This window comes from Eimeria maxima, genomic scaffold (genome assembly GCF_000499605.1).
Source record: "Eimeria maxima Weybridge genomic scaffold, Emw_scaff255, whole genome shotgun sequence".
Lineage (NCBI taxonomy): Eukaryota > Apicomplexa > Conoidasida > Eucoccidiorida > Eimeriidae > Eimeria > Eimeria maxima.
Genome location: NW_013565398.1, coordinates 1 through 23,406, shown reverse-complemented (window position 1 = coordinate 23,406; position 23,406 = coordinate 1). Strand labels below are relative to the sequence as shown.

The 23,406-nt window shown below is 54.2% G+C and overlaps 6 protein-coding genes across 6 annotated transcripts; 3 read left to right on the top strand and 3 right to left on the bottom strand.

Annotated features, from left to right (window-relative positions):
- Positions 1-364: 364 nt before the first annotated feature.
- Positions 365-6,828, top strand: EMWEY_00024680 (RRM domain-containing protein, putative; the record flags this gene model as incomplete). The annotated part of the gene is made up of 9 exons (XM_013480941.1): positions 365-937; positions 1,176-1,288; positions 1,559-1,925; positions 2,239-2,309; positions 2,476-2,607; positions 2,923-3,006; positions 3,226-3,403; positions 3,581-3,708; positions 3,843-6,828. 9 exons carry the CDS (start codon positions 365-367, stop codon positions 6,826-6,828), a joined length of 4,632 nt encoding a protein of 1,543 aa, XP_013336395.1.
- Positions 6,829-9,623: 2,795 nt separating this feature from the next.
- EMWEY_00024670 (hypothetical protein, conserved) lies at positions 9,624-9,914 on the top strand (the record flags this gene model as incomplete). The annotated part of the gene is made up of 1 exon (XM_013480940.1): positions 9,624-9,914. The coding sequence occupies one exon, from the start codon at positions 9,624-9,626 to the stop codon at positions 9,912-9,914; it is 291 nt and encodes a 96-aa protein (XP_013336394.1).
- A 717-nt stretch (positions 9,915-10,631) lies between these two features.
- On the bottom strand, positions 10,632-13,930 carry EMWEY_00024660 (hypothetical protein, conserved; the record flags this gene model as incomplete). The annotated part of the gene is made up of 7 exons (XM_013480939.1): positions 10,632-10,796; positions 10,988-11,082; positions 11,268-11,312; positions 11,503-11,637; positions 12,490-12,552; positions 13,045-13,186; positions 13,379-13,930. 7 exons carry the CDS (start codon positions 13,928-13,930, stop codon positions 10,632-10,634), a joined length of 1,197 nt encoding a protein of 398 aa, XP_013336393.1.
- A 1,507-nt stretch (positions 13,931-15,437) lies between these two features.
- On the bottom strand, positions 15,438-17,685 carry EMWEY_00024650 (hypothetical protein, conserved; the record flags this gene model as incomplete). The annotated part of the gene is made up of 3 exons (XM_013480938.1): positions 15,438-15,983; positions 16,286-16,386; positions 16,659-17,685. The coding sequence occupies 3 exons, from the start codon at positions 17,683-17,685 to the stop codon at positions 15,438-15,440; spliced, it is 1,674 nt and encodes a 557-aa protein (XP_013336392.1).
- Positions 17,686-18,851: 1,166 nt separating this feature from the next.
- Positions 18,852-20,649, top strand: EMWEY_00024640 (zinc finger (C3HC4 RING finger) protein, putative; the record flags this gene model as incomplete). The annotated part of the gene is made up of 2 exons (XM_013480937.1): positions 18,852-19,257; positions 19,448-20,649. 2 exons carry the CDS (start codon positions 18,852-18,854, stop codon positions 20,647-20,649), a joined length of 1,608 nt encoding a protein of 535 aa, XP_013336391.1.
- A 544-nt stretch (positions 20,650-21,193) lies between these two features.
- EMWEY_00024630 (hypothetical protein, conserved) lies at positions 21,194-23,337 on the bottom strand (the record flags this gene model as incomplete). The annotated part of the gene is made up of 5 exons (XM_013480936.1): positions 21,194-21,363; positions 21,665-21,944; positions 22,217-22,461; positions 22,574-22,751; positions 22,999-23,337. Coding segments are annotated over 5 exons (1,212 nt in total), but the record flags the coding sequence as incomplete, so codon positions are not given.
- Positions 23,338-23,406: the final 69 nt, after the last annotated feature.

Below are 23,406 nucleotides of genomic sequence, written 5' to 3'. Positions count from 1 at the left end.
AACGGGTGCTTGTGGCTCAGCCCTTTGCACTGCTGCAGCCTACGGCTGTTCCTGTTGCATCGGCTTCTGCCGGGGCTCGGCTCTCGTTAGTCTGCAGCTCGTTATCCGCCTGCCTTTGAGGCTGCCCGGTGCTCGCCCTTAGGCACATCTGCAGCAGGGAGACAGAAGTGTTCTTCCGTAGTTGCAGAGACGGCGCGGGGGGGTTGGTCTGTCAAGGTGGTTTCATTCATAGGCAACAGCATGCGACGGGTTTGCGTCGAGCGGTGCGGGAACTGAGGGGTTGCTGCTTCTGCAGCCGTCAGTTGCTTGCATCTCGGGTGTATAGACAGACGGCTTGCATGCACGTGCTGAGGTGGAGGCGGCCATGCCCTCGCATCAGAGAGAGAACAGATCTCGCGCTGCGGATGCGCAACGACGCGACACTTCTGCTGCTGCTGCTTCCGCCTGTGCACCGTCTCAGGACTCAACTGCCTTCAGGGGAAGCGTGGGTCGCAGCCACAGTATAGAGCCCTGGGACACTGCTGAAACAGGCCGCAGCAAGAGAGCTACTGCAACGGGACCTACTGCAGCGGCGTCAGCAGCAAGTGCAGGTGCTCCTGGAAGCAGCAACAGGCGTGAATGCAGGAGGAATCGTCATGGAGGTGCAGGTGCCGCCACAACAGCCGAAGGAAGCAGCAGCAGTAGTAGTGGGACGGTGAACTATTCCAGCGAGCAGCACAAGCGTGCTGCTGGGGCCGTGACCCACGGCAGCGGCAGCAGTAGCAGCAGTAGGCAGCAGCACGCGAGCAGCTCTGTGGGGCAGCGGCGCAGCAGCAACGTAAGCCAGGCGTCGAACTGCTCGGAGGAGGCGGAGGAGGAGGAGGCGACGTGCCCCTTGTGCCTAGAGACGCTGGATGAGACAGACAGGGGCCTATTCCCCTGCGAGTGCGGGTACCAGGTGGGCTAGGGCGTCGTAGATATTGTCACCATAGGGTTTTTTACTTTGGGATTTGCGCAGCAGGTCTGCTGCCTTAGGGTTTTCGGAGGCAGCAGCCACAGGAAGCATGCGCAACACGTCCCTGTTTTTGTACGGCGGCGCTCTCCGGATGATACCCGTGGGGACAGTCTCATGGGAGCCCTTGCGGGGCGCTGTGTTTTTATGAGCATTTGGTGCTGCTGCTGCCACGTGCGCGTAGGTGTGTCTGTGGTGTCTGCACCACATACGGGACCACCTGGCGAACAAGTGCCCGGCTTGTCGCCGCGATTATGACGAGAAGAAGTTCAAGTATGACCAGACGAAGGTCTTGGAGTGAGTTTACGATGCATTAGCTTAAGTGTAGGATCCACAACGAGGCTGCGACAGCCAGGCGGGCGAACCAAGCTCACTCTAAACACGCGCCAATCATACACGCGCCAATATACAGAGATGGGGTGTCTCGATACACATCGATACAGGTAGTTGCATTGGTAGCTGTAACGGCTGTCGGCTTGTTGTTGTACCGGTTTGGTGCCAGCAGCCGCCGGGCGATATCAGGGGGACCATAGAAAGGTGTGGGGTGAGGGGTGTTCTGCTGCTTAGGCTCACGAAACAAATAGGACGGAAATCAAGAGACAAGGTCTGCGGGGCCTCGGATCCAACAAGGAGCGGGAGCAGCGGTGGCAGTGGCAGCAGCAGCAGCCGCTCCGCGGGTGCGCCTGGGACGGCGCGTGGAGGCGTTGCGAGCAGCAGCTCTTCTTCCTACGGCGGCAGTAGCAGAAACGCTGCAGCGCAACAGCAAGCATCAGGGGCTCACCGTCGCGGTTCCAGGGAAGCTGCAGCTCCAGCCCCCGCACAGGCGGCGGCGCTGAAGGATGTCCGCGTTATTCAGCGCTGCTTGGTTTATGTTATTGGCATTCCCCCCTCAATTGCAAAGAAGGAGGTCCGTTTTCACGGATTCGGGGTTGGGGTATAGTGTCCAGGGGTTACGCTTAGTTGACCAGCGGAGGGAATCGACCGCACTAGGATCCCGGCCGCTGCTCGTTTTTGCCCTTCAGGCCAATGGTGTTCTGTTGCACACGACAGCTGTTGACTTGGCTGGACCTGCATGCAAGTGTGGCGTCTCTTTGGTTGGGTATCACGTAGCAGACTGTGTGCCTGTCGATGCATTTGTGGTGCAAGCACGGGGCTTTAGGGGAGCAGCTGTGCGTGCTGCGTGCATGTGGCGTAAACGCGTTTCTCGCCTGAGGGCATTCCACGTGTGTGCTGATCTCCTGTTGCAGATTTTGCGCCGTCATGAGTTTTTCGGGCAGTACGGGAAGGTTCTCCAAATTGTTGTTAACAAAAACCAGGGGTCCGTCTTGTTGCTGTTTTTCGCTCTTGCGGTTATCCCAGTGGATTAGGATTGGCTTGGTGAATTGGTCCTGTCGTACTTTTCTGGTAGCGTCCTCTGTGCTTTCAGCATGCTGGGGGAGATGGGGCCGCAAGGGGTACACGTGTGGGGCGTGCATACGTTTCAGGCACTGGGGGGGGCCTTCGTTTGCAGTGTACGTCACATATTCTTCTAGTAAAGAAGCGATAGCGGCGATCCAAGGGGTGGACGGCGCGGTATACGAGGGCCGGACCCTGAAGGCTTCATTTGGAACTACAAAGTACGCATTTACAGCAGCAGAGACGACGACAGCTGCATAGCCTCGACGCAGTGGAGCACAGGGCCCTGTAGCCCAGCAGCAACTGTATGAACACAGTTTGCACCTTGCACTGCACCGTCTGTTATACCGCAAGGTGCAGGGTGTATATGGAGGCAGCAGTGGGTCGCGTGCTTCCTGGTTTTGCCACGGCGTTTTCTGCGCCTTCTCATTGAGTCCCGTTTTAGATGCGTAGGTTTACATATAAGATATGCACATAGTCTACTTGTACTAACATACACGGATGTACGTAAGCGTGCCGCGTTTCTTTGAATGCAGGTACTGCTCGCACTTCCTCAAGGGTGTGAAATGTCAAAATCCGGACTGTTCCTACCTGCACCAGCTGGGCTCTGGGAAGGACAGGTCTGTTGCTTCTTAGCCGGAACATGTGTTCCTGCTGTATCACGTTCGCCGCTCCCTGCGAACTGCCGCAGCAGTGTGTGGGTGTGGGGGGTAGTCGATTTTCTGGGGAGAATAGTTGCTTGCACGTGAAGTGTGGAGGGGAGAAGTGCGGAAAGTCATTAGCTGTGCTTCGAAAAATCGTGCGTTGCTACGTGACAGTTCTTGCTGCGTGTGCTGCAGTTTCACGAAGGAGGCGATGATTAGCGCGAAGCATCAGTTCCTGGATCTGACGATCCCCAGCAACTCCGAACGGAAACAGACGGGGAGTCTTTTCGGGAAGGTGCAGGACGCAGGAACCCGAGCCAGCAGCAGCAGCAGCAGCAGTGGCTGCAGCGTTGGGCAGAAGGAAGACAAGGAGGTGCGGAGTCGTGTGTACTTTGCTAAGCCACTGATGCATGCTTACCATGTACATACTCACAGATGCGCTGGAGTTCTGCCTAGCCATTTCGTACGTGTTGTATTGGAAGTGCTTTGTTTTTTGAGCTGCTTTGCATGGGGCTTGGAGAGGAGTCGCTGTTCTGCTGTCTGTTTTCAGGGACAGGGAGACCCGGCAATGTATGTTTTTGGAGCCCACAATTTTCTTCTCCCTGCATTTTTGCTGCAAACCCGGCTGGAAGTGACATTCCGATGCAGCCCTCCTTCTGCATGCAATGCATCAGCGTGGTGCATGCTGTGTGGTTTTTTTCCCGTGTATCGTTCATTTGTGTGTTGAGGCATGCACTGTGCACAGCCTCTGCTGCATGTGCGCTCCGCCTCTGAGCCAGCCAGGATCCATGGTTTTGCTGCTGATGTTGCAGGAACGGAGCAGTAAAAGGGGGAGGCAGTGAGAGTGAAGACTCGGATGAATTCTCATCGGCAACCTCCCCGTCGGGAACCGCAGCCAAAGACAGTGCCACAGCTGCAGCAGCGGCACCGGCTCCTGCAGCTGTTGCATCTCCACTCGCAGCAGGACCCGCAGCTGCTGCGGAGGTTGAGGAAGCCCACACCGCATCCGCAACGAAATCCAGAACAAAGCCCCAACCTACAAGCTGCAGTACGTGGGCCTCAGTAGCAGCAGGAAGCATCAAGCCTAGTGCTGCCACTGCAGCGGCAAGCGCAGCAGCTGCAGCACCTCGTGAGGCAAGTCCCTCTGACAATGGTGCCAGCGGAAGTCAACAGCTAGAGCAGCAAGAGCAGCAAGAGCAGCAAGAGCAGCAACCGAAGCAGCAATATCTAACTTCCTCGTCTGCTCCCAGTGAGCTCCCGCAGCAACAGCTGCAGGAGGAGGAGCAGGAGGAGCAGCAAATGCAACAGAAAGCGGAGGAGCAGGAGTCTCATGATGAACAGAGCAACCCAGACGGGAACAGGAGGCGTTTGTCTAGCGAGGGTTCTGCGCTCAACGAGGAAGGGAATGGGGGCGATGTTTCGTCTGCTACTGACTGCTCCGCGGCAGAAGGTTCTGGAAATGAGGCAACCCATACAGAGGCTGGCACCGCTGTTCGTCGAAAGTCTGCTGTTCCTGAAGACTCTGGGGCAAACGCAGTAGAGGAAACACAACATCCAGGATTCTCTACAAGGTCCACAGATGATAGGAACTCCGGCCAGCCACAGCAGCAGCAACAGCCGCACCATAAGCAGCACGAGCAAACAGAATTAACTCAACAGCCCGCAGGCTGGCCACCGGTGCATGCAGGCTTGCAGACAATGGCTGCCGGTCTTCAACGGGCCCCCCTTGATCCGCATGGGGCCAGTTGGGTTCCCGCTTCTGCTCCTGCTGGTGCTGGTGTCAACGAATGTCCACAGCAGCTACACACGTTGCTTCCACCGCAGCTGCAACAGCGCCTAGTGCAGCAGATGGAGCAGCAGCAGCGACGGCTTGGTGGCCTCCAGCTTGACAACAGCACGGCGCAGTTGCTTGGTGTTGAGTCCTCTTCTTTCTCATCAGAACAGCTCTTGCAGCAACAACACCAGCAACAGCAGCAGCAGCAGCTCCTGATGCGTCTGTATGCGCCAACCTGCATGGCCCCGGCAGTTGACAATGGGGTCCCAGGTGGCGGTAGGTTTGGCCCGCCCCCAGGCCTCGAGCCAGTGGGTGGATCCAAAAGGTTTGGGGGGAGCAGCGGCAGCAGCAGATTCAGCATGGGCAGCGGCGCATTTGACACCTCAGGCTGTCTCCTCGAACAGCTGGGAGCTGCCGTTGGCTCTGCTGGTATGCCGTTTGCTGGGGTTCCACTAGCCGCATCCAGCAGCAGCAACACCAGCAGCAATAACAACAGTAATTCGTGCTTTGCGTTTGCAGCTAGAGGGGATGATGATGAGGAGGCAGTGTTTGAGATTCCAGGGATCGAGGACTGCGTGCAGTGGCTAGCGACCCCCAGCACAGTCGCTGCAGCTGCAGCCGAAAGCCAAGCAACGCCAGATCATCTTCACCAGCAGCAGGAGCGGCAACAACAAGGGACTCTTCTCCCGAACACAGAACGGCCTTCTCTGGTACATACAGGTAGTGGGCGGGAGCAAGTTCCTGTACCGCTGGACGGAAGTTGGACACAGCAACAGCAGCAGCATAAGGACTTCGTGTTTGGGCCTGGTGTGGGGTTAGGTTCAGTACCTACCATTCAGCAGCAGCAGCACCCGCAGCAGCAAGGGCAGCAGCAGCGCCACCCCGCAGACTGGTGGCGAAGCCTCCAGCCCTCTCCACCGATGATGCAACAGAAGGCAGATCTCAGCAGCAGTGGCAGTGCTGCCGCTTCTGCTGCTGCTGTCTTAAATCGTCTGGAACACCAGAGTGCTCGTAGGGGTGGCGGGTGGAACATCCGCGAGGCTTTTATTGGACACGAGCAACAGCGACAGCAGCAGCAGCAGCAGCATATGCTGCAGCACGAACATCTGCAGCAACTTCTTCGTCAGCAGCAGCAGGGGGTTCTCCCGCAACATCAGGCGCAGGCGCGAGTGCGCACCGCAGCTGCTCCAGCGGAACCACAGCTCCATCAGCAGTCTCAGCTGGTGCTACAGCAGCAAGAACAGGAACGCCAGCTTGCTCTTCTACACCAGCTAGTGCCGACACATACCGTTGGTCGTGGAGGCGCGGATGACCCTGAAGGGGCAGTGAAGCTTTTACTGTCTCTCATGCCCAATGCCCTAAATCAGACCCAGCGAATGGCTCCGCCTTCACAGCAGCAGCAACTTAGGTACAGTGACAACAACGCCCCAGGTTTCCCCATCAGTGCATCTGGGAGCCGGCATCCAGACGCACTGGCTCGCATATTAGCGGCAAGGGGAGGGGCTGCCTCTGTGCTGCCTCGAGCTCAAGTAGGGGCAACCGTGGGGCCCCTAGGTAGGGCTGTGGTAGAAGCCCAGGAGAGTGCTTGGGGGGAACCTGTTTCTGCCTCAGCAGTAGCTGCAGCAGCAGCAAGTGCTGCCGTCCCAGACAGTGCCCACGGCCGAGCAGTCCCCCGCAAGCGGTCTGTTTCCTCGGCCGACGTCGAAGAGCGAGGCAGCGGGCCAGCGTGTGGGTTCTACTCCCAGCTGGGATCGCACATGCCTGAGTTGCAGCAGTTTCCCGCAGATGCCCGCGGGGGGCTCCCGGTCCCACCGGGGCCGCCTGGGCCCCCTGGGCCTCCCGGGGCTCAAGGGTCACCTGGGGGCGCGACTGACGCTGATACAGTGCCACTGGTAGGCATTCCGCCGACCATTCCACCTGGAAACGATTTGCTGCCGTTCTTACACGGACGGAGGATGCAGCAAATCCCGCAGCAGCAGCTGCAGCAACTTCAGCGAGCCCTCGAATCCCAGCGATTGGAGTGAGAACCAGCAGCGTCAGCAGTAGCGGCTTTTGTTGCGGATGGAAACAAAAGGAATGTTTGAGGGGATGCGGGCGTAAAGGGCGGGAGTTTCGTGTTGGGGGAATATGTGAAGGGGGTGTAATACGGTTTGCTTGAACTTCCCCTCTGCGGCGTTCACAGTCACCATAATTTCAGGGGCAGGGCGAGGGGGCATTGGGGGTTGTTTAGTGGTGTTTGTGGTGGCTTATTTGCAATACCTGCTACTTTACAGACACCCGGGCTTTCGAGACCGTCGTTAGATGGCTAGCTGTCGTTCGTCAGGGGTTACTACCCTGGGGCTTGAGGCTTTCCCCAGACAGTTGCAGAAGACGCCGAAGCCCGCGGTTTACAGCTGGGGCTGGGGAGTGCGAGGCATCAGCAGCAGAGCTGTGCCTTATTGCTTTAGGGGGTATCTACAGACCTGCGAGTGGCCCATACATGCTGCGAGCTCTTCTTTTTAAGGAGCGGTTTTTGGGAATACGGCTAGTGGGTTATTCGTGCCTCACATGCCTTCCTCTCCCGTGCAGCCTGTTCGGCAGCTTCATACGGTGAAGGGGCCTTCCCCTTGCGCTCGAGGCCATATGTCGGTGAATTAGTGACAAGTAAAGCACGTGTGTGAGCGGGCAACGAGCGCTGGCAACGCGCGGGGGCGCGTCACGTGCTCCTGTTCTCTCTCTAAACGACCCCAGGGAGCCCCATGCATGGCTTCTTGCATGCATGCATATATGCGCGATTGCGTGCGTGGCTGCGGCCGCGGCTGAGAGGAGTAAAGCAGTGCAACCTATTCAACTCCCCGTGTCTAGAAAGAATGCAGATCGTCGGGCTGAAGGAAATGACTTCAGCAACAGCACTCATTTATTTTCAGACGCATACAGGAACAGTTTTGTGATGCTCCGAATCGCGGCGTTTAACTTGACCTCTTCTTAGCGGGCTGGCGCTGGTTCTGGAGCTCGTGCAGCGTGGTGTGTGGCTACTACTGCTACAGAGCAAAGCCTGTTAGCATCCAGGGCAGCAAGAGCCAGTTAGCATTCAGAGCAGCTGAAGGCAACGGCGACAAATATCGCCTAAGAATGGCAGGTAGCTCTGGCAGGCTGAGTGGGGCTGAAAATATGGTGCACAAGTAGCCCTATGAGCTGCGCTGCTGCCCACTTCATACAGCTTGTATAGGAAGCCCTGGTGTAGGTTCTGCAGGTGTCCATTGAAGCGAGCCTCACGGGCGGCAACTTCTGTGGTATTCACAGTGGAGTTGTGGTTGTGTGGTTACCAGTAGACAACATCTTACAGAGTTAAATCTGTGGTAGGATTGAAATAGAATGGGAAGTCATTTCTTATAAAAAGTAGTGGCTAGCATCTGAAGATAAGCCAATTTCGTGCGTCTTCACTTTCAAATGCCCTTTGGAATGAAGCCTTCCCCAATTGTCGAGATGAAACAGCTGGAACCACCCTGCAGTTTTCTTGGGGAATTTATGCAACCTCCATTGGTGGCATCAGATATTAGGTGACGAGCATGCGAAAATACTCAGACTCATCATGACAAGTTCTTTTAACTCTATTCACACTTGAAGGCTTCTGGGAAGAGGTAATGACACCAGTGTGAGCCTAATATGCGCAAAAGATATACTCCGTTCATGCATGCAAAAAGGTTCGGAAACCTACAGTCAAAGTCTTCATCTACCACAGGTGAAGCTCCGCCTGCGGCTTTAGCCTATACTGCCCAGCGTTCCACTATTTAGAGTAGAGTATTGAAAACAATGCTCGAGGCTTTATAACGCCAAATAAGTCAACCCATTTTCCAAGGATATAGGCGTCATACAGTTGTTTCCCAGCAAAAGTAGTCAATCCACTCGAGTCTTCGATAAAGGGAGACGCCATCCTGAACATATTACGAGAATATCTCCCTAGAATCATTAGTAATTCTGGTTGGGAATTGTGCCAGGTTGTTGCAACCATAACAAGCATTCCTTACTCTTGAGACAGCTCTTAAATGCCTACATGTGTTGCACCCACGACTTCATGGAATACTCCGTTTCTCAGTGGGCCTTTGCAGGCCGAAAATCATCTGAACATGACTGCTGTGACCTCCGTACTATTGAGAGAAGATTGAGCTGTTCGGAAAACTGTCATCTGACGGGCTACGGACATTGCTAACCTCCGGGTTTCTCTCTGGCGAACCACTAGATAGAACTACGGACAGAAAGCACATTCACTTTGATGAGCCATTCCCTCGTTTAACTGTCCTTAATTGAGGGAGGAAAACACTATTTCTGATTTTCCAAGAGTGTCAATGCCTCCACAAGCCATTATCGAAAAACCTTGCCACCCTTGGGTCACCTGCCTTCCACCCATCGAATCGCTTGACAATAACGCAACCAGCAGCTTAGCGCCGAAAAACATACGACTAAAATGACACAGGAATTCAACTAAATCCACAAACGGAATTCACTTCTTCATTGTGAATTGTCTTCTTCCCATATGGCTGTACCACTGGTAAGGCGGGCTCGCCGTTGTGTGCACTCGGAGGTAGGCTTTCAAGAGCAACGGCTACCCGCTCTGCTTTCAATACCTGAGTAACCTCGTGGGCCAATCTTATCGCAGTGCTTGCTGTTTACTAGAATAATGGATATCTTTTTTCGTTTTTTTCCCCTCATTGCTCTCGTGTTTATCGCTGCCGGCGCCTCAACACAGCGCCATTTCAGTGCCATTCGTATTGCGTGCATCGCTGTTGATGTAGTGCTTCCCTTGTTGAGTTCAGGGGAAGCTACACAAATCGGGGTCGGAATGGCTGACCTCAATTCAAGCTATCCGGCCTCGGGGTCCGGAGAGCGTCACGAAACTATGCATCAGCAACCGCTGTCTAACCAACGCAGCGAGCAGCCTCAACAGCAGCCGTCAGCTGCCAATTCAGCCGCGCAAGTGGGCGCAGAAGAGACTGGAAATCAAGCAGCTCTCGATGACCTAAGGAAACATGGCACTCAGATGACCCCGAAGGAGAGAAAACAAGCAGAGGAGTACTTACGGGCGAAATACGGAGCTGGCAGCCCTCACCATTCGGCTGACGAGGAGCGGTAAAGCTCTCCGGAATGTGGTCACGGTACACCCAAACTGGCCGTGCGCTTGCCTGTTCCTAATGCTTACATACTTTGTAGCTAGTGCATCATCCCGTGCATTTCCTCGGGACGTCTTTCATTCGTGAACTGCGGAAATGCAACTTGCGGCCTGTGCACACCCATTTCCCAGAAAGTCGTGGGAGCATATGAAGCTATGGGGTAGCATTAGCGCCCCATCCTAACGACTACCACTAGCACAGATAATGGATTGAATGAAATATTTTGAGTCACCAGTTACGCGGCCGACCGAAATGAAAGGGCGGCACATAGCTAGCTGATGATACGATTTTGCTACTGGGAGAATGCACATGTACAGGCCAGTTTAATTGGGGCACGAAGTAGTGCAGCAAGGGCTGAAGACTCCATAAATAGAGACTGTAGCATCACTCATGCACAGAACTTCAAATGCATGTACATTCTCTGCCTGCGGAACGGTGGTGGATGCGTAGTTAGGTAGGCATCTGCTAAAGTCTTCAAATCAGTAGGGTAGTAGGGTAGTAGGCTAGATCGGGATAGGAAAATTTGTAAAATTTGTTTTCCAGCCATTCACCGTGCCGTTATGAAACATAAGGACCGCATATGCCGGTACGTGTTTACATGATAGAGATACATAATGACGAAAAGGCATAAACACCGCCTGCTGCTAAACGGGGAGGCTCCCTTGGTCAGGAACTCAACCCTATGTTCCTGGGTTAGCAGCCCCTCCATCCACCTCCTCTCTGTCCGTCGTATGCATGCGAGTGTCTGGGAGCTCAACTCCGAACGTGGCCTTGCACTCGCTGCGAAAACTATCAAGCTTCAGCTCTTGCAAGAGCCTGTCTGTAGGGACTATGCAGAGGGTCTCCTACACGCCCAACGCAGGCACGCACACACAGCGATACACTTCAAGTTCTATATGCATGCGCACGCAGACAGATGCAAAAGCACCGTGAATGCACACAGCCGCATACACAACCACTGTACCAAAGAAGTGGGTACTAGAAAATTCATGCTGATGCGGGCCCAAAGATCACGTAGCTTTGTGCGCAAACTCACTCCCGCTCCCTCGCTAGCCGCTGACGGCCTCCGCATTATCATGATGTACTTCAGACACTCGCACTCGGATAGAAAATCCCCTAGAGACTCGAGCTCTGTGCATGCAACATAGAACAGCCCATGCAACACGATTAAGCGGGGAAGGCCCACTGCTGCGCGGCGCAGCCTGCATACTCAGTGTCTGCTACGAGGAGAGAGGGTAGGAGCCCAGATGGTGAGCAAGGCTGGAGCATCCGCAGTAGAGAAGAGAGAGCGGTGCGCAACACTTTTGATTGCTTACTGTGAGACGGCTCTCTGAAATGAACTGCCTTGAGCAGGGAAGCCTCTGTACGACATGCAGAGGAACAGCTCATGAGGGAAGGCACCCTAAATCGTAAGGAAGGATTTTCTTGCAGATAATCTGGCATCAGGGTTTGCAATTGATTGAAGTGAATTGTGCAAACTGGGGAAGAAGACTGGCACACTGTGCCTCCAGCAAAGTGTAGAATTTGCGGAGCTAACAAAAGCGACCCCACCGTCAAAGCCTTGCAGGAGATCTTGCCGACCCACAAGGCGTATGCTAGCCTTAACAGTCTCTAGAGGCAACTCAGCCTGAAACGACACAAACTGCAGGCTGAGAAAAAGCAGAAACCCCCGGATCTCCTCGTCGCCTGCACCGCAGAACAGACGGGAAATTGCAACCAGGTCAAGGCAAGAACCAGCACACAAGAGAGGATCGAGAGAGGATCAAGCAAATAAACACAGGGAAGTCAGTACGAGGGGGAAGCTAGCACACGAAGGCACATGCTTGCTGTATATTTACGAAATGCGCAGATGTGCCAGCACGAAGTGCTGAATTGGAGGCGTTCATACAGGCGAGTCTGCCGCTCTCAGCCGGAGAGACGAAAGAATGACGGACTCTTCTCCCTCTCTGTCAGTGCCACTTCCCCACTGTGGAAATCAGCCAGTTATTTCCCTCAATCGGGGTCCATTGAGCATACAAAAAGTGAAACCTAAGACTTTGGTGCTTCCCATGTGTGTACATGTGTGTACAAAATGAGCTAGACAACCAAGCGAGATATGTATGCTTCGAAACCTCCCCTTGGCAATACCCTATTCTCTAGCTACACAACCACTCAGGTGGTCGACAAGTGCGTCCTTCAAGAACCCCTATGCTGCCATTCTGACAGATGGCAGTCGGGCAAGCCGTCCTCCAGCAGCAGATGCAACGCAGAACGAAAACAGACTCCGACGGAGACATGAGAAAAGGCTGCGTGATGGCGTGCCGTATGTGTTGTGTTTTTGACAAGGTGCAGGCTTACGGCGGGAGCGAATAAGCTGAAGGTGAGGTCCGGAACGAAGTCCTTGAGTAAATACGGCATACTTGGTTCCTGCAGCACGTTAATCTGGAGTGAAGCACTTGGACAGCCAAACAAGGAAGCGGGGACCAGAGACAATGACCTATTTAAGGGATTGCATAGCTGCTTAGCGGGCACGAATAAGCACGGTCTGACAACCTGTACCTTTCACTTGGAAAGAAAGGAGCTGAAGGCCGAAGCAAGAGGCTGCTATTGCTGCCGTGCGACCTGCGCAAGAAGCACCACGGACGGCCACCCGAAGCACCCAAGCCTGCTACCACTGGGTCGGGAACAGTTACGCCCCTCCTTCGGAGCCGCAGTAACAACTTGACCGCAGTAACAACTTGAAAAGGCGAAAACCCGACCCACTTACATGTACAGATACATGGAAATGTGTGTGTGCACACACACACACACACACACACACACTCATATATTCCATTATATGTTCGATTATGCACACACACTCATATGTTCGATTATGGTGTGGAGCTAAAATGATCACACCAAAGGTTGCCACTCCACCGCTAGAATGGTCAGTGGACAGCTATGTACAAAAGTGAGAGCATCCAAACAGAAAATTACCAAACCCAACTAGCATATGTTTGTCAGTTGAGAGGAAATACCAGGGGTACAGAGACGAAAGGGATGCTTTTGGCTTCAAGACAGCACTGGTGCAAACTCGTGTGCCAGAGGCAACATGAAGGGTGCATCGCTAACCGAGAACCAACGCAGTGAAATTCCGCTTTCTGAGCTGCACAGGGAGGGCCATCCAGCAGCGTCGAACGTCGTCCACACGAACTGGATATGGCCCAGCAAGCAGCAGAACAGTGATCGTGCGCATTGTGTATATATCTAGATCCTGCAAAGAAGAAGGCCCAGTTTTCAACTGGGTAATGCAACATAAGCTTGGCCAAGCGAAAACATCGCTGGGGACTGCTGTGGCTGAAGGCTCTGGGACGGGCACAACAGTTCTGCTTGCGATGAGGCATATACGCGCGCTCAGTCTACTGTCTTAGCCAGCCTCAACAAACCCTGGTTCTGCTTTGCTGACCTGCTCTGTCACAGAGGGATCTTGCGGGGCTTCATCGTTGCTTGCTGCACTGCTGGCCTGCAGTGGCTCAATAAATGCAGGGGCAAATTCCCCACAGGCAGCAATGGGCGCTGATTCGCTGCAGGGAGGGCTAAGATGGCTCTCTGTGCCATCTTCTGGATCCGCGTGAGAGCCATTTGCTAGCAGATGGTTCACATGGCAACCAGAGGCACTTGTAGCGACATAATTTGCGTTTATCACACTCTTCAGTAAAGCCGATGGAAAGCTATTGGTTACCTCGGCCTCGTGCTTAAGGATAACTTGCATACAAAGCTCCGCGATATCTTCCACCCCCTTCTGAGACAGGTCCACCTGGGTAGTTACGCTGAGCTGCTCTTGCTGCTGTTGTTGTTGCTGCTGTTGCTGGGTCAATTGGGCCGAAGAGTCTAGGGAACGATGCAGCGTATCTATAGGATCTCGTGAGGTTCCTTCCGTTTCCTCCCCTCCTTCTGGTGAGTATGACTGGCACGTTTTGCTTTGGACACAGCCGCGCTCGCAGACCCCCAGCCCCATCTGGAAGGACGGCAGAGGTTCTCGGTCGTGCCTTCCGTGTCTGCTCATCAACACAACTGACCTCACAGAACCTCTCACCACTCCAAGGGCAAGGGGTTTCAACGGGATCTGGCAAGCATAGGGACGAATGCCCCTTTGACTGCTTTGCGCGATGCTTCACTTCCCGTCCCGATGCTATTTGCCCACTGTTGCACCTATCCAGTGGTAAAAATAGACTAATGATACAATCTTCCCTTTAGCACGCAGAATTCCGGCCCAGTTTCGTAACTCGTGTCACGGACTCTGGGATTCTGCTGTCCGGCAAGTGTACCAGCACTCCAGGCAAGAAAAAATATGCGAATGAAATTAGCATTAACAGTATTTGTGCACGGCAAGGACATCAATTATAGCATGCGCTACTTGAGGTACTTTAATATCCAAAGGTAGACAATTAATGATGAGGCAAAAAAACGAAGAACAGCCGACTACGGGGCTCGAACCCGCGACCACCAGCTTAAAAGGCTGGCGCTCTACCGACTGAGCTAAATCGGCAACAGCTGGCGTTCATTTTCTTGCGTAAACCAGCAAAAATTTCGTGTTGGGGAGGAAAGCACTTAAACTGTCCTCTGCTTTGTGTTTCTGTTGGAAATTCAGATGTCTCCACGGTTAATATTCCCCAGAAAAGGACTATGCAGAAGATACTCTTGGCTTTGTCCTGGCGTTCCACGTGCTATGTAAGGGGGAGTTAAAGTGTCGGCAACGGCCGCACTGCCGCATGTTAATTTGGATTGTTATTTTGAAACATTTCACTTTGTGATCCAGATCTCCCCCACAAGTGGCCGTACACCGCCACCCTCTCCCCTTCATCTCGCTTCCATCGGAGAGATCCATAGAGAAGCGTTCACCTAAGCGAGGCGTGTAGGGATTCCGCTTCTCTAATTCCATGAAGCACTCTGAAACTGTGCATTTAACCCAGAACTGTTGCTAATTCTGAAGCTTGTCACTGCTTCGGTGGGCTCTGTTGCCACCTTCAGGCTACATATTACGGACTGAAGAGGACAACCCTCTTCTCGTACTTCCTGTCAATGCGGGTCTAGTGACGGAGTACGGAAAAACCCCTTGGGACGCCTTCCCACTGGCGTTTGGGAACACACTGCTACATGGTAAAATGCCCCTGTTACATGCAATGTGTTGCACCTGTTGCCAAGGTGAATTCTTCTGACTCATTTGAGGCTGCGTTTCTTGAGACCCAGAGCTCTTGATGTGAGACAGTTCCCATGAGGCTGTACGCTCTCAACTACCTACCTCTACGAGGTAAAGTAGGCTGTTCTCGTTTAGAGTGAGCAGAGAGTGACTAGCTTGAAGTCGCAATCCGAATGTATGATCCCACTGAATCAAAAAATGGACCAGGGCGTGGTCTGTAACATGAGGGCGAGCGCTCTAATGCCTTAGCACAGTCGGCGGCCCCCACTTCCCCTACTTGCTTTTTCTGGCCTTCTTTAGCACCACCAACCTAATATAGCTATTCTTAAGAGTTCATTGGCAAACCGCTTAGGGCTGGCGGGGTAGGTCGAGAGCGGCTCTCGAACGTTGCATGATCGCGTTGCTGCGTCCGAAGTGTGGGGCTCGACATGAGGCTACGGGGGTCCACGCTGTGCGCAGAAACAGTACCAGCTGCCCTTTGCCTCCCCGATAGGTTGTCGAGTGGGGTGGTAGGTCCCTGGGGATGTGGCGCTGCCGGCGTATCCTGAAGAGGGTTTTGGCCCGAAGGGCCGTTGGGTCCCGATTGCTGGGGGCCAGTTGGTGTTGAGCTCCCTGGCGGGGAGAGAGGGGGCTGGGCCTGCCCTTGGGCAGGCGGTGCAGAGAGATATCTGTCTTCTGGGAAGGCGAGCTTAAACTCCTCTAGCTGTCTGTAGTTTTCAAGGGCCTCTTTGCACCTCAGAACCTTACGCGGATGCGTACGGAGGCCAGCCAACAGATCCTCTGCAAGTAACTGCGGCTGTCGCCGCCGGGAACCTCGAGGCCTGCGCTCCCCGTCTTGTTGCTGTCGACGATGCTCTACACCCTTCTCCACCTGGCCAGACACCACAAGTACGACCCGCACAGATTCAACACTTTACTCATGCACAACATAAGAGTAGGTACACCCAAAGCCGTGCAACCGCGCACACAGTTCCTAGTACATGAACACCTCGTAGGTGTTGGCTGCTGACCTCAGCAAACCTGCATTTCACCAGCTACAGGTAGGTACGGCCTGCAGACGCTCCACAAAGAAGTGTGGAGTTACTGCAGGCCCTGCCTCCCATTCCGCACTGTCTAAAGTATTCTTAGCCAGAGGAAGAAACGGCGATCCATGGAAGGCGAGGCCTGGCTTACGAGATCGTCAATGAAGTCAAGAGACAGTTGCACCATCAGCTCTAACGCCTCTGCGGCCACAGCAAGTTCGGGATTCATAAAGGCTTCCATGAGGGCAGCAACTGCAGAAGGCGACACAAGAGAGCAGACAAGTAAAGATAGGGAGCCATGATAAAAATAAATGTAATACACACCCTTGCCAGGCATGCACCATCTCAGACGCCCTTAACAAGGTCTCACAAACAGACTTTAAGAGCAAATGCAAGTGCGGAGAATCCGCTCTTTCTCACAAGGCCCCGAACGAAGAGGCGGGAAAGCTATGCTAGAATGAAGATTTGCTGTCTATTGGAATCCCCTTGCAGCGCTCCTGTGTGTGCCTCTCAGGGGCCCTCACTGTCTTCGGTGAAATCCAAGAGGTCATGAACTGAAAATCCATGCTCTGACTCTCTCGCTGCGCCATAGAAGTCCGTCTCTGCTTCAGTTGCCTCCGCCGCCTCCGCCGCCTCCATCGCTTCCCGCACTAAATCTGCAACGGTGGAGGAGCTTCCGGGTCGCGCTGCGATCTGCACAGCCTCCATAGGAGCTGCTGCAAGAATAATAGTGGAAGGGGGCCCCCCACCCCTATGGAATTCATGCTGGGCCAAACGCCCAGAAAAGGGACGAGGTCCCAACTGAGGCACTGCCAGCATGCCCGAGCCAGTTGCTGCACTGCTGCTGCTGTTTCCACCCTTCGGCGTCCCCATGTGCGACAGGGAACCTCCATCCCCATGTTGCGCATGCTGCTGCTGCAGGAACGCATGCTGTGCGTGCAGCTGCTGCATTTGTTGCTGCTGCAACTGATGGGGGCCTACCTGAGGTGGCTGCTGTAGACATCCTTGCTGCTGACCATGCTGCTGTTGCCCGGATTGAAGCTGCTGCTGCGGTAGAAAGTGGCGTTGTGAATTGGACATCGCGTGCTGCTGCAGGTGGAGCTGCTGCTGGTGCTGCAGAGACTGCGTCAACTGCATTGGTGTTTGCTGCGCTAGTTGCTGCTGTACGGGAGGACGCCTCATGAATTGTTGTTGCTGCAAGTGTTGCATGGGCATAGATTGGGGATGAAGGGTGAAAGGCTGCTGTGATATTCCATGAAGAGAGCTTAAACGTGCCTGCTGCTGCTGCTGCAGCAACTGCTGCTGCAGCTGTTGCTGCATCTGAGGCTGCTGCTGCTGATGCGCAGTAAGTTGTTGGGGATGCTGCAGCATCGACTGCTGCAGAGCTGGGTGATGTCCATGGGGCGATATTAATGGGTGTTGCTGCTGTGGAATTTGCTGCTGCATTACCTGCTGCCCGAGTTGCTGCTGCCCTGCCTGTGGCTGTTGCTGCAGCAGTAGCATCTGCTGCTGCTGCTGCGTCGGACCTTGGATAGGTGGCGTTGAATTCATGGTTGTTCACTGCTGTACGTACAACAGGGGAGGAGCAAGTAGCGGGAAAAAGGAAGAAAAGAAGAAAGAAGAAGATGAGGACCTCAAGATACAGAAGGAGCTCTTCTTCGTCGAGCTGTATAACTGCAGCAGCAGCAACAACTGCAGCAGCAGCAGCAGCAGGAATACTTTTATTGAATATATTTATACTTCCTTCTGCTGCAGTCCCTCTATACCCATATAATAATAATGGAGGTGTCTTACAGCCCTGATGGGGCCCCCTGTCCGTGGGTGCAAAGGCTAAATATGAAGGCGCCTGTGAGCTTACTCTTCAGGCTATAGGGACGGACAGTGCGAAGAAGAGCAGAGATTGCATATGCGCACGGCCCCTTCAACAGGTGGTCATCGTAGGGTTTGCTTTCGCAGGGAAGGTAGAAGCGCTGGGGCAAGGCTATGGATGCTGCCACTCCAGTCAACAATCGTCTGTTGTGTATACAGCAGAAATTTCCACATTCTCAGGACGTCTTCAAACCTTCAGATGTCCACTCCTACAGCACCTGGGCTGTAGGGAAGCCGTCTGCACAGCACAGCAGCGACAGGAAGGCCCACCACTATGAGCCACAAACAAAACAGTAGATGAGAAGTAATAAAAAGAGCGACTGCTGAGGGAGTTACCTAATGCATGATAGCCTGGGGGCCCCACCGGGGCCCCCCCACTGGGCCCCCCCGAACGTCCAACAACAGCCCTGGGATTATCCGTCGTTAGCTAGAGCCAGGAACGGAAAGATATAAAATGTGGTTTCCCCACTTTTCATTGGGAAACATGTTTAGAAATGGCATTAGAAGCTAATAGCTCCAGTTTCTAGCGACGTCTAACATGCGATCCATCCAACTCTCAGGCCTCTGAGGGTGCTGTGCGTTTTCACCTCTTCTTCTCCCTTCCGCTTAAAACGCAGCATCTGACTGGCTAAACTTAAATTCAATTGGCAACGGGTAGTTGAGACCGAAGCCATCAGCCCAGCGCTCTCAACCTACCATTGTACTTCCTTTCCATTGTACTTCCCTTTTATTGCTGCTTGGAGAGACCAGGGAGGAACTTGTCCCCCTATGCCGTATTTTCGAGGTGATTCTGTCCGCAAGGTGAGGTGTAAGCAGCTTCTGTGGTTAGAGCCTAACGCCCTCATCGAATGCAGAGACCGCCGCGGCCCACGACCCGGCCTGCTTGGCCTGCAACGGACGCCGCAGCCTCACCAGCTCCTCTTTCAAGCGATGCATATGTTCCAGTGTCTGAAGAGGCGCCCAAGCGCCAGAAAAGAGGGCGGGTTTGGGGAGCCATGCAGCGGGCGCCTGCGCCTGCCGCTGCTCAGTCAGAGGAAGACTCAGATGGGGAACAGTGCATTGCGTTTGAAGGTGACGAGGGCCTCGACGTATCATTTCCTCTGAAAGCTGTGGAAAAGATGTTTCGATGCCCCTTGTGCAGCGGCTACTTCCGAGATGCCGTTACCATCAAGGAGTGCCTCCACACGTTCTGCCGCTGGTGTCTGTACGACTACGCTGAGGGCGGAGAAACAGAAGAGGTGTGCTGCCCCTACTGTGAGCGAAACATGCAGCTGATGACTCCGCATAGAGATGGTGAGTCTTGGCTAACACTGTGTCAATGTTCATGCACGTTAGGCGGCCGAGTGTCGCCATGTGCTGCTCATCCTTCAGCATACGGCGTCAAAACCCCTCTAAGCAGTTTGACATGGCACTGTGGGTTTAGTTTTTTTCGGGTGCTGTGCAGGGGCAGGTAAAGACTCTAGACATTACATGCCGCGGATAACAGCAGCTTGCGTGGCGGGCGCGGGGAGCGTGGTGAACCTCAGCGGCAACAGCAGCGTTTCCTCGGGAACAGCAGCCGCAGCAAACGCTGCAGTTCTGTTTGACCGCACCATGCAAAACGTAGTGGACAAATTGTTCCCTCACTTTGCGCAGCAGGAACGCCTGGAGGAGGAGGAGCTGCAGCGGTATATGCAACAGCACCAGCACAAGCAGTTGCCACCCGAATACCTCGCAGGCGGCCTCTCCTTAGCTCGCTCCCTCAGGCGCGAGGCCATCTCTCAACGGCGAGCTCGCCTGGAGGCAAGAGCTGCCACAGAGGAGGCGCTTGGTCCTCATCCACTAGAACCTCCCATGGCGCCAGAACCCCAGCAGCAGCAGCAGACGGACGATGTTTCTCGTGACGAGGGACACAGGGAACAGAGGGAGGGCCTGCGCAGCAGGACTATTTCACGATCCCAGCAGCAGCAGCAAGCGCAGCTTCAGCAGTCGCTCGACGAGTTTGTTGACCAGCTGCTAGGTTCTACAACCTGCTTTGATGAGCAGCAAACAATAGCCATTGCTTTGCTACCAGATACATACCAGGGACAGCTGATGGAGGCTCGAATGCAGTACCAAGCCCTTCAACTCTCTCACGCCCCATTGGAGGGCTCTCAAATTGGCATTGGGGGTCCCCAAGAGCCACAGGACCTTTTGGGGCTGCCGCTAAAGCTTCCGCACATAGACCGCCCGTACTTACGTGTACCCAGCCGCATGTCCGTACAACTGGTGCTGCGGTACTTGGCATCGCAGTTGCAGCCGCTGCTTACTGTAAGCGGCCCCACGGGGGCACCCCGAAGTAGCGCAGGAGGTCCATGCAGTGAACACGGCGGTGAAGATGTGCTTCTCTCTGAGGATCCGTTCGATCTAGAGGCCGCCCTAGAGCTTACTCTAGAGGGGCGTGTGCTCGGCAGGAGCCACTCGATTGACTTTGTGCGCAAGGCACGACGTCTGAACTGCGCGGGCAGGTGTTTGCTGCTGCAGTACCGATATTCATCCCAGACAGAGGCTAGGGTTCTTGCCTACCACCTCTCTACGGTCGAGCGAAGCCCAGGAAAGGTTCACCAATCACCCTCTGCAGCAGATGGACCTCAAGGAACCACAGACGACCCAACCAGTTATTCGTGAGGCTATAGAGACCTCATTCCACTCTCTGCCTTTCACGCTTCGCTCGGAGCTCCCCGGACCTGTAGGGAACAGCCAGTAACCAAACGCCTGCCCCTCCCGGGGTTGCATGTATAGGGCAGTAGTGAGAACTTCTAGCCCAAATGAGGCTTCACTACATCCAGGCAGCAGTCCAAGCAGTAGCCGAGACTCATTAGTACAGTGTGAAGTTGCCGTGCTCGGCATCTATACGTCTATGTAGCGCAGGACATCCCGCTGAGCTTCAAAGGCCGCATGACGCTTTGGGCAAAGCCACTGGAGCTCGTTGCTTAGTGCGACAAGCTGTGAGGCAGTGTGCGCATTCGGCTTCCAAACAATGGTTGCGACACTGCTCAAGAAGTTCTCCCGAAACGAAACCACAAGTAGCATCGCACAAAGGCCCACCCAAAGTCATGAAGGCCAGAGATAGCTAGTCGGGCTCTCATGACTGCACGAGGGATGAAGCAACCCCCAAGTGATCCTGCGTACCGAGGTGGTGGTACGAGGAAGGCAAGCCCTCGCTCCTGCCTCAACTGTCAGCTTCCCCTGGCGCCTCCTCAGCGGCCAGCCGCTGCTGCATCTGTGCAACGGTTTTTTGCGCCCACCCAACGCTGTCTAGGACAGTCTTCTGCAACTGGGTGACGGCATCGTCTGCCCGCCGGACCCAGGCCTGCAGCTCCTCCTGCTGTTTCTCCAACACTGCACGAGACAAACACATGTTGTGTTACTAGCCGTCACAGCATACTGCAGAAGGCCGTTAATTTCGACGTGTTACCAGCAGTGGCACTGCTGATCTCCCATCCATTGATCAAATGCCGCTAGGAAAGTGTCTGTTTTGCAAATTACACAGCATTATGAGCACTTCACATTTACGGTAGATTGCCACTTGAGGAGTTCGCCGTAAAGAGTTTACATCGAGTTTATCATAGTCATATGCTTCCAAATGATGTATCTCAAGCATGTCGCTTTCGTCAGTCGACCTACGTGGGCACTGACTCACCAGACAGACGGACGGCCACTCCGCCGGCTTCCTGGTGAATCCCCTTGAGCAACTTGAGTCTTTGCAATACAGACGGCAGGAGGGCCGCTGGAGCCTTCCACCTCTCACAAATGTCATACAACTCTTCAATGCGCTGCCAGTCACTCGAAGTGGCAGATCCACTTGGTATCCCCTTCGCTGGCTCCATCCTGGTAGCACCGGAAGAGACCCCTAGACCCTCCGCAGCCATATCTAACTCGTGACGACGCTGCTGGAGGGCATGCAACTCTAGCAGCAAAGCCTGCAAGCAGGGGCAGTATCCAGTGGGTCTGCCCTTTCTGCCTACATATGAACATCTACTGCCTCCACATATGTGTGCTTCTGTGTTGTTTCAAAAGTGTGCCCTGGAGGCCCAAACCTCCACTTAGCTGCCAACATATGGAACTGTTGGCTCTACGACCGGCATATTAATATCCCTATCAGTATCTGTCTCTGACTTGCCTGAACACGCTTTTGAAGACTTTCTATCTTCTGTTGATCTAGCAGCTTCATGCGCTCTTGCATTTCGGATACCGCCTCAAAGAGGTCTGCATGTGGAAGCAGACTCATCTTCTGGAGGCCTATTTTGTTCTCCACAAAAGCCAGCCGCCGCTCTAGGGAAGTGATGCGGCTCTGCTCCACCATGGGGGAGAGGGAAGGCACGCAATATACTTCATAGGCTGTGGTTGCAGCTGTCTTGCGCCCTTCACCTCGTCTACTGGCAACCGTCTCGCTGGGGATGGCAGTCATGGTTACCGCTGGACTCCCAGCATTCCTTGCTGCACGCAGACCCTCCAGCAACCCGGAACCCCCGTGTTACCTGCCTTCAGCTGCTGGTGGTGGTAGAGGTATTCTCTTGCGCACCACTACAGACCCTAAACAGACACTCACGCGAAGCACTGAAGGACGATGTGGCCTCCCTTCCTTGACTGGCAAGCTTCCAGCGCAGCTCTGCAGTAGCTGCAGCGAGATGCTTTTGCAGTAGGGCTGCTCCAGAACGCATGCCAGTAACAGGTTCGACGTGCGACACGAGCGCCTCTGTTCTCTTATCGCTCAGCACACTAGCAACCTCGCACCCCAGACAAAAATCAAAATCGAAGGCAAATGAATGAAACCCATATGCGGCAAGAACAACCACACAACTGACGAGCATGCAGCGGTTGTGGTTTATGGAAGGAAACACCCTGTTGGGCAGAACTGAGATTATGAGACTAGCTCGTGACATCAAAGGGGCCGTCACTAAATAAACAAAGTCATACTCGTACAACAGGACGTTGCCCAAGTTTGATAACAACTCTGCCTCCAAAACGCCTTACTTGCATGCGCAGCTTCTTGAGTTCTTCTATGAGGGACAAAGGATCACAGCCAAAGAAAAGAGCCTCCTGAGCAGCGGGAGGGAGGCGGCGGGTGTGATAGTGCACATGGTGGATTCCCAAGTGCTTTGCTTTATTAGATTCGCCTTTCTCTTCTCGTATATCTGCTGTTTGGTGGCTGGCCAACTGCACTTCGAACCTGTCCGATGCCGGCACTCTCTCCTCCACCAGAAAAGAAGAAACGAAGTCCAGCATCTCCTCCACTTCCCCCTGCAATCGCTTCAACCTCCCTATGGGCGTTTCGAAGGAGCTTTCTGGGAGGTCCGATGCAGTCGAATCAGCCTAGGACACCCAGGCCAGCACCCCAAGCACACACACTTCTCTCTCTCTCTCAATATATATATATATTAT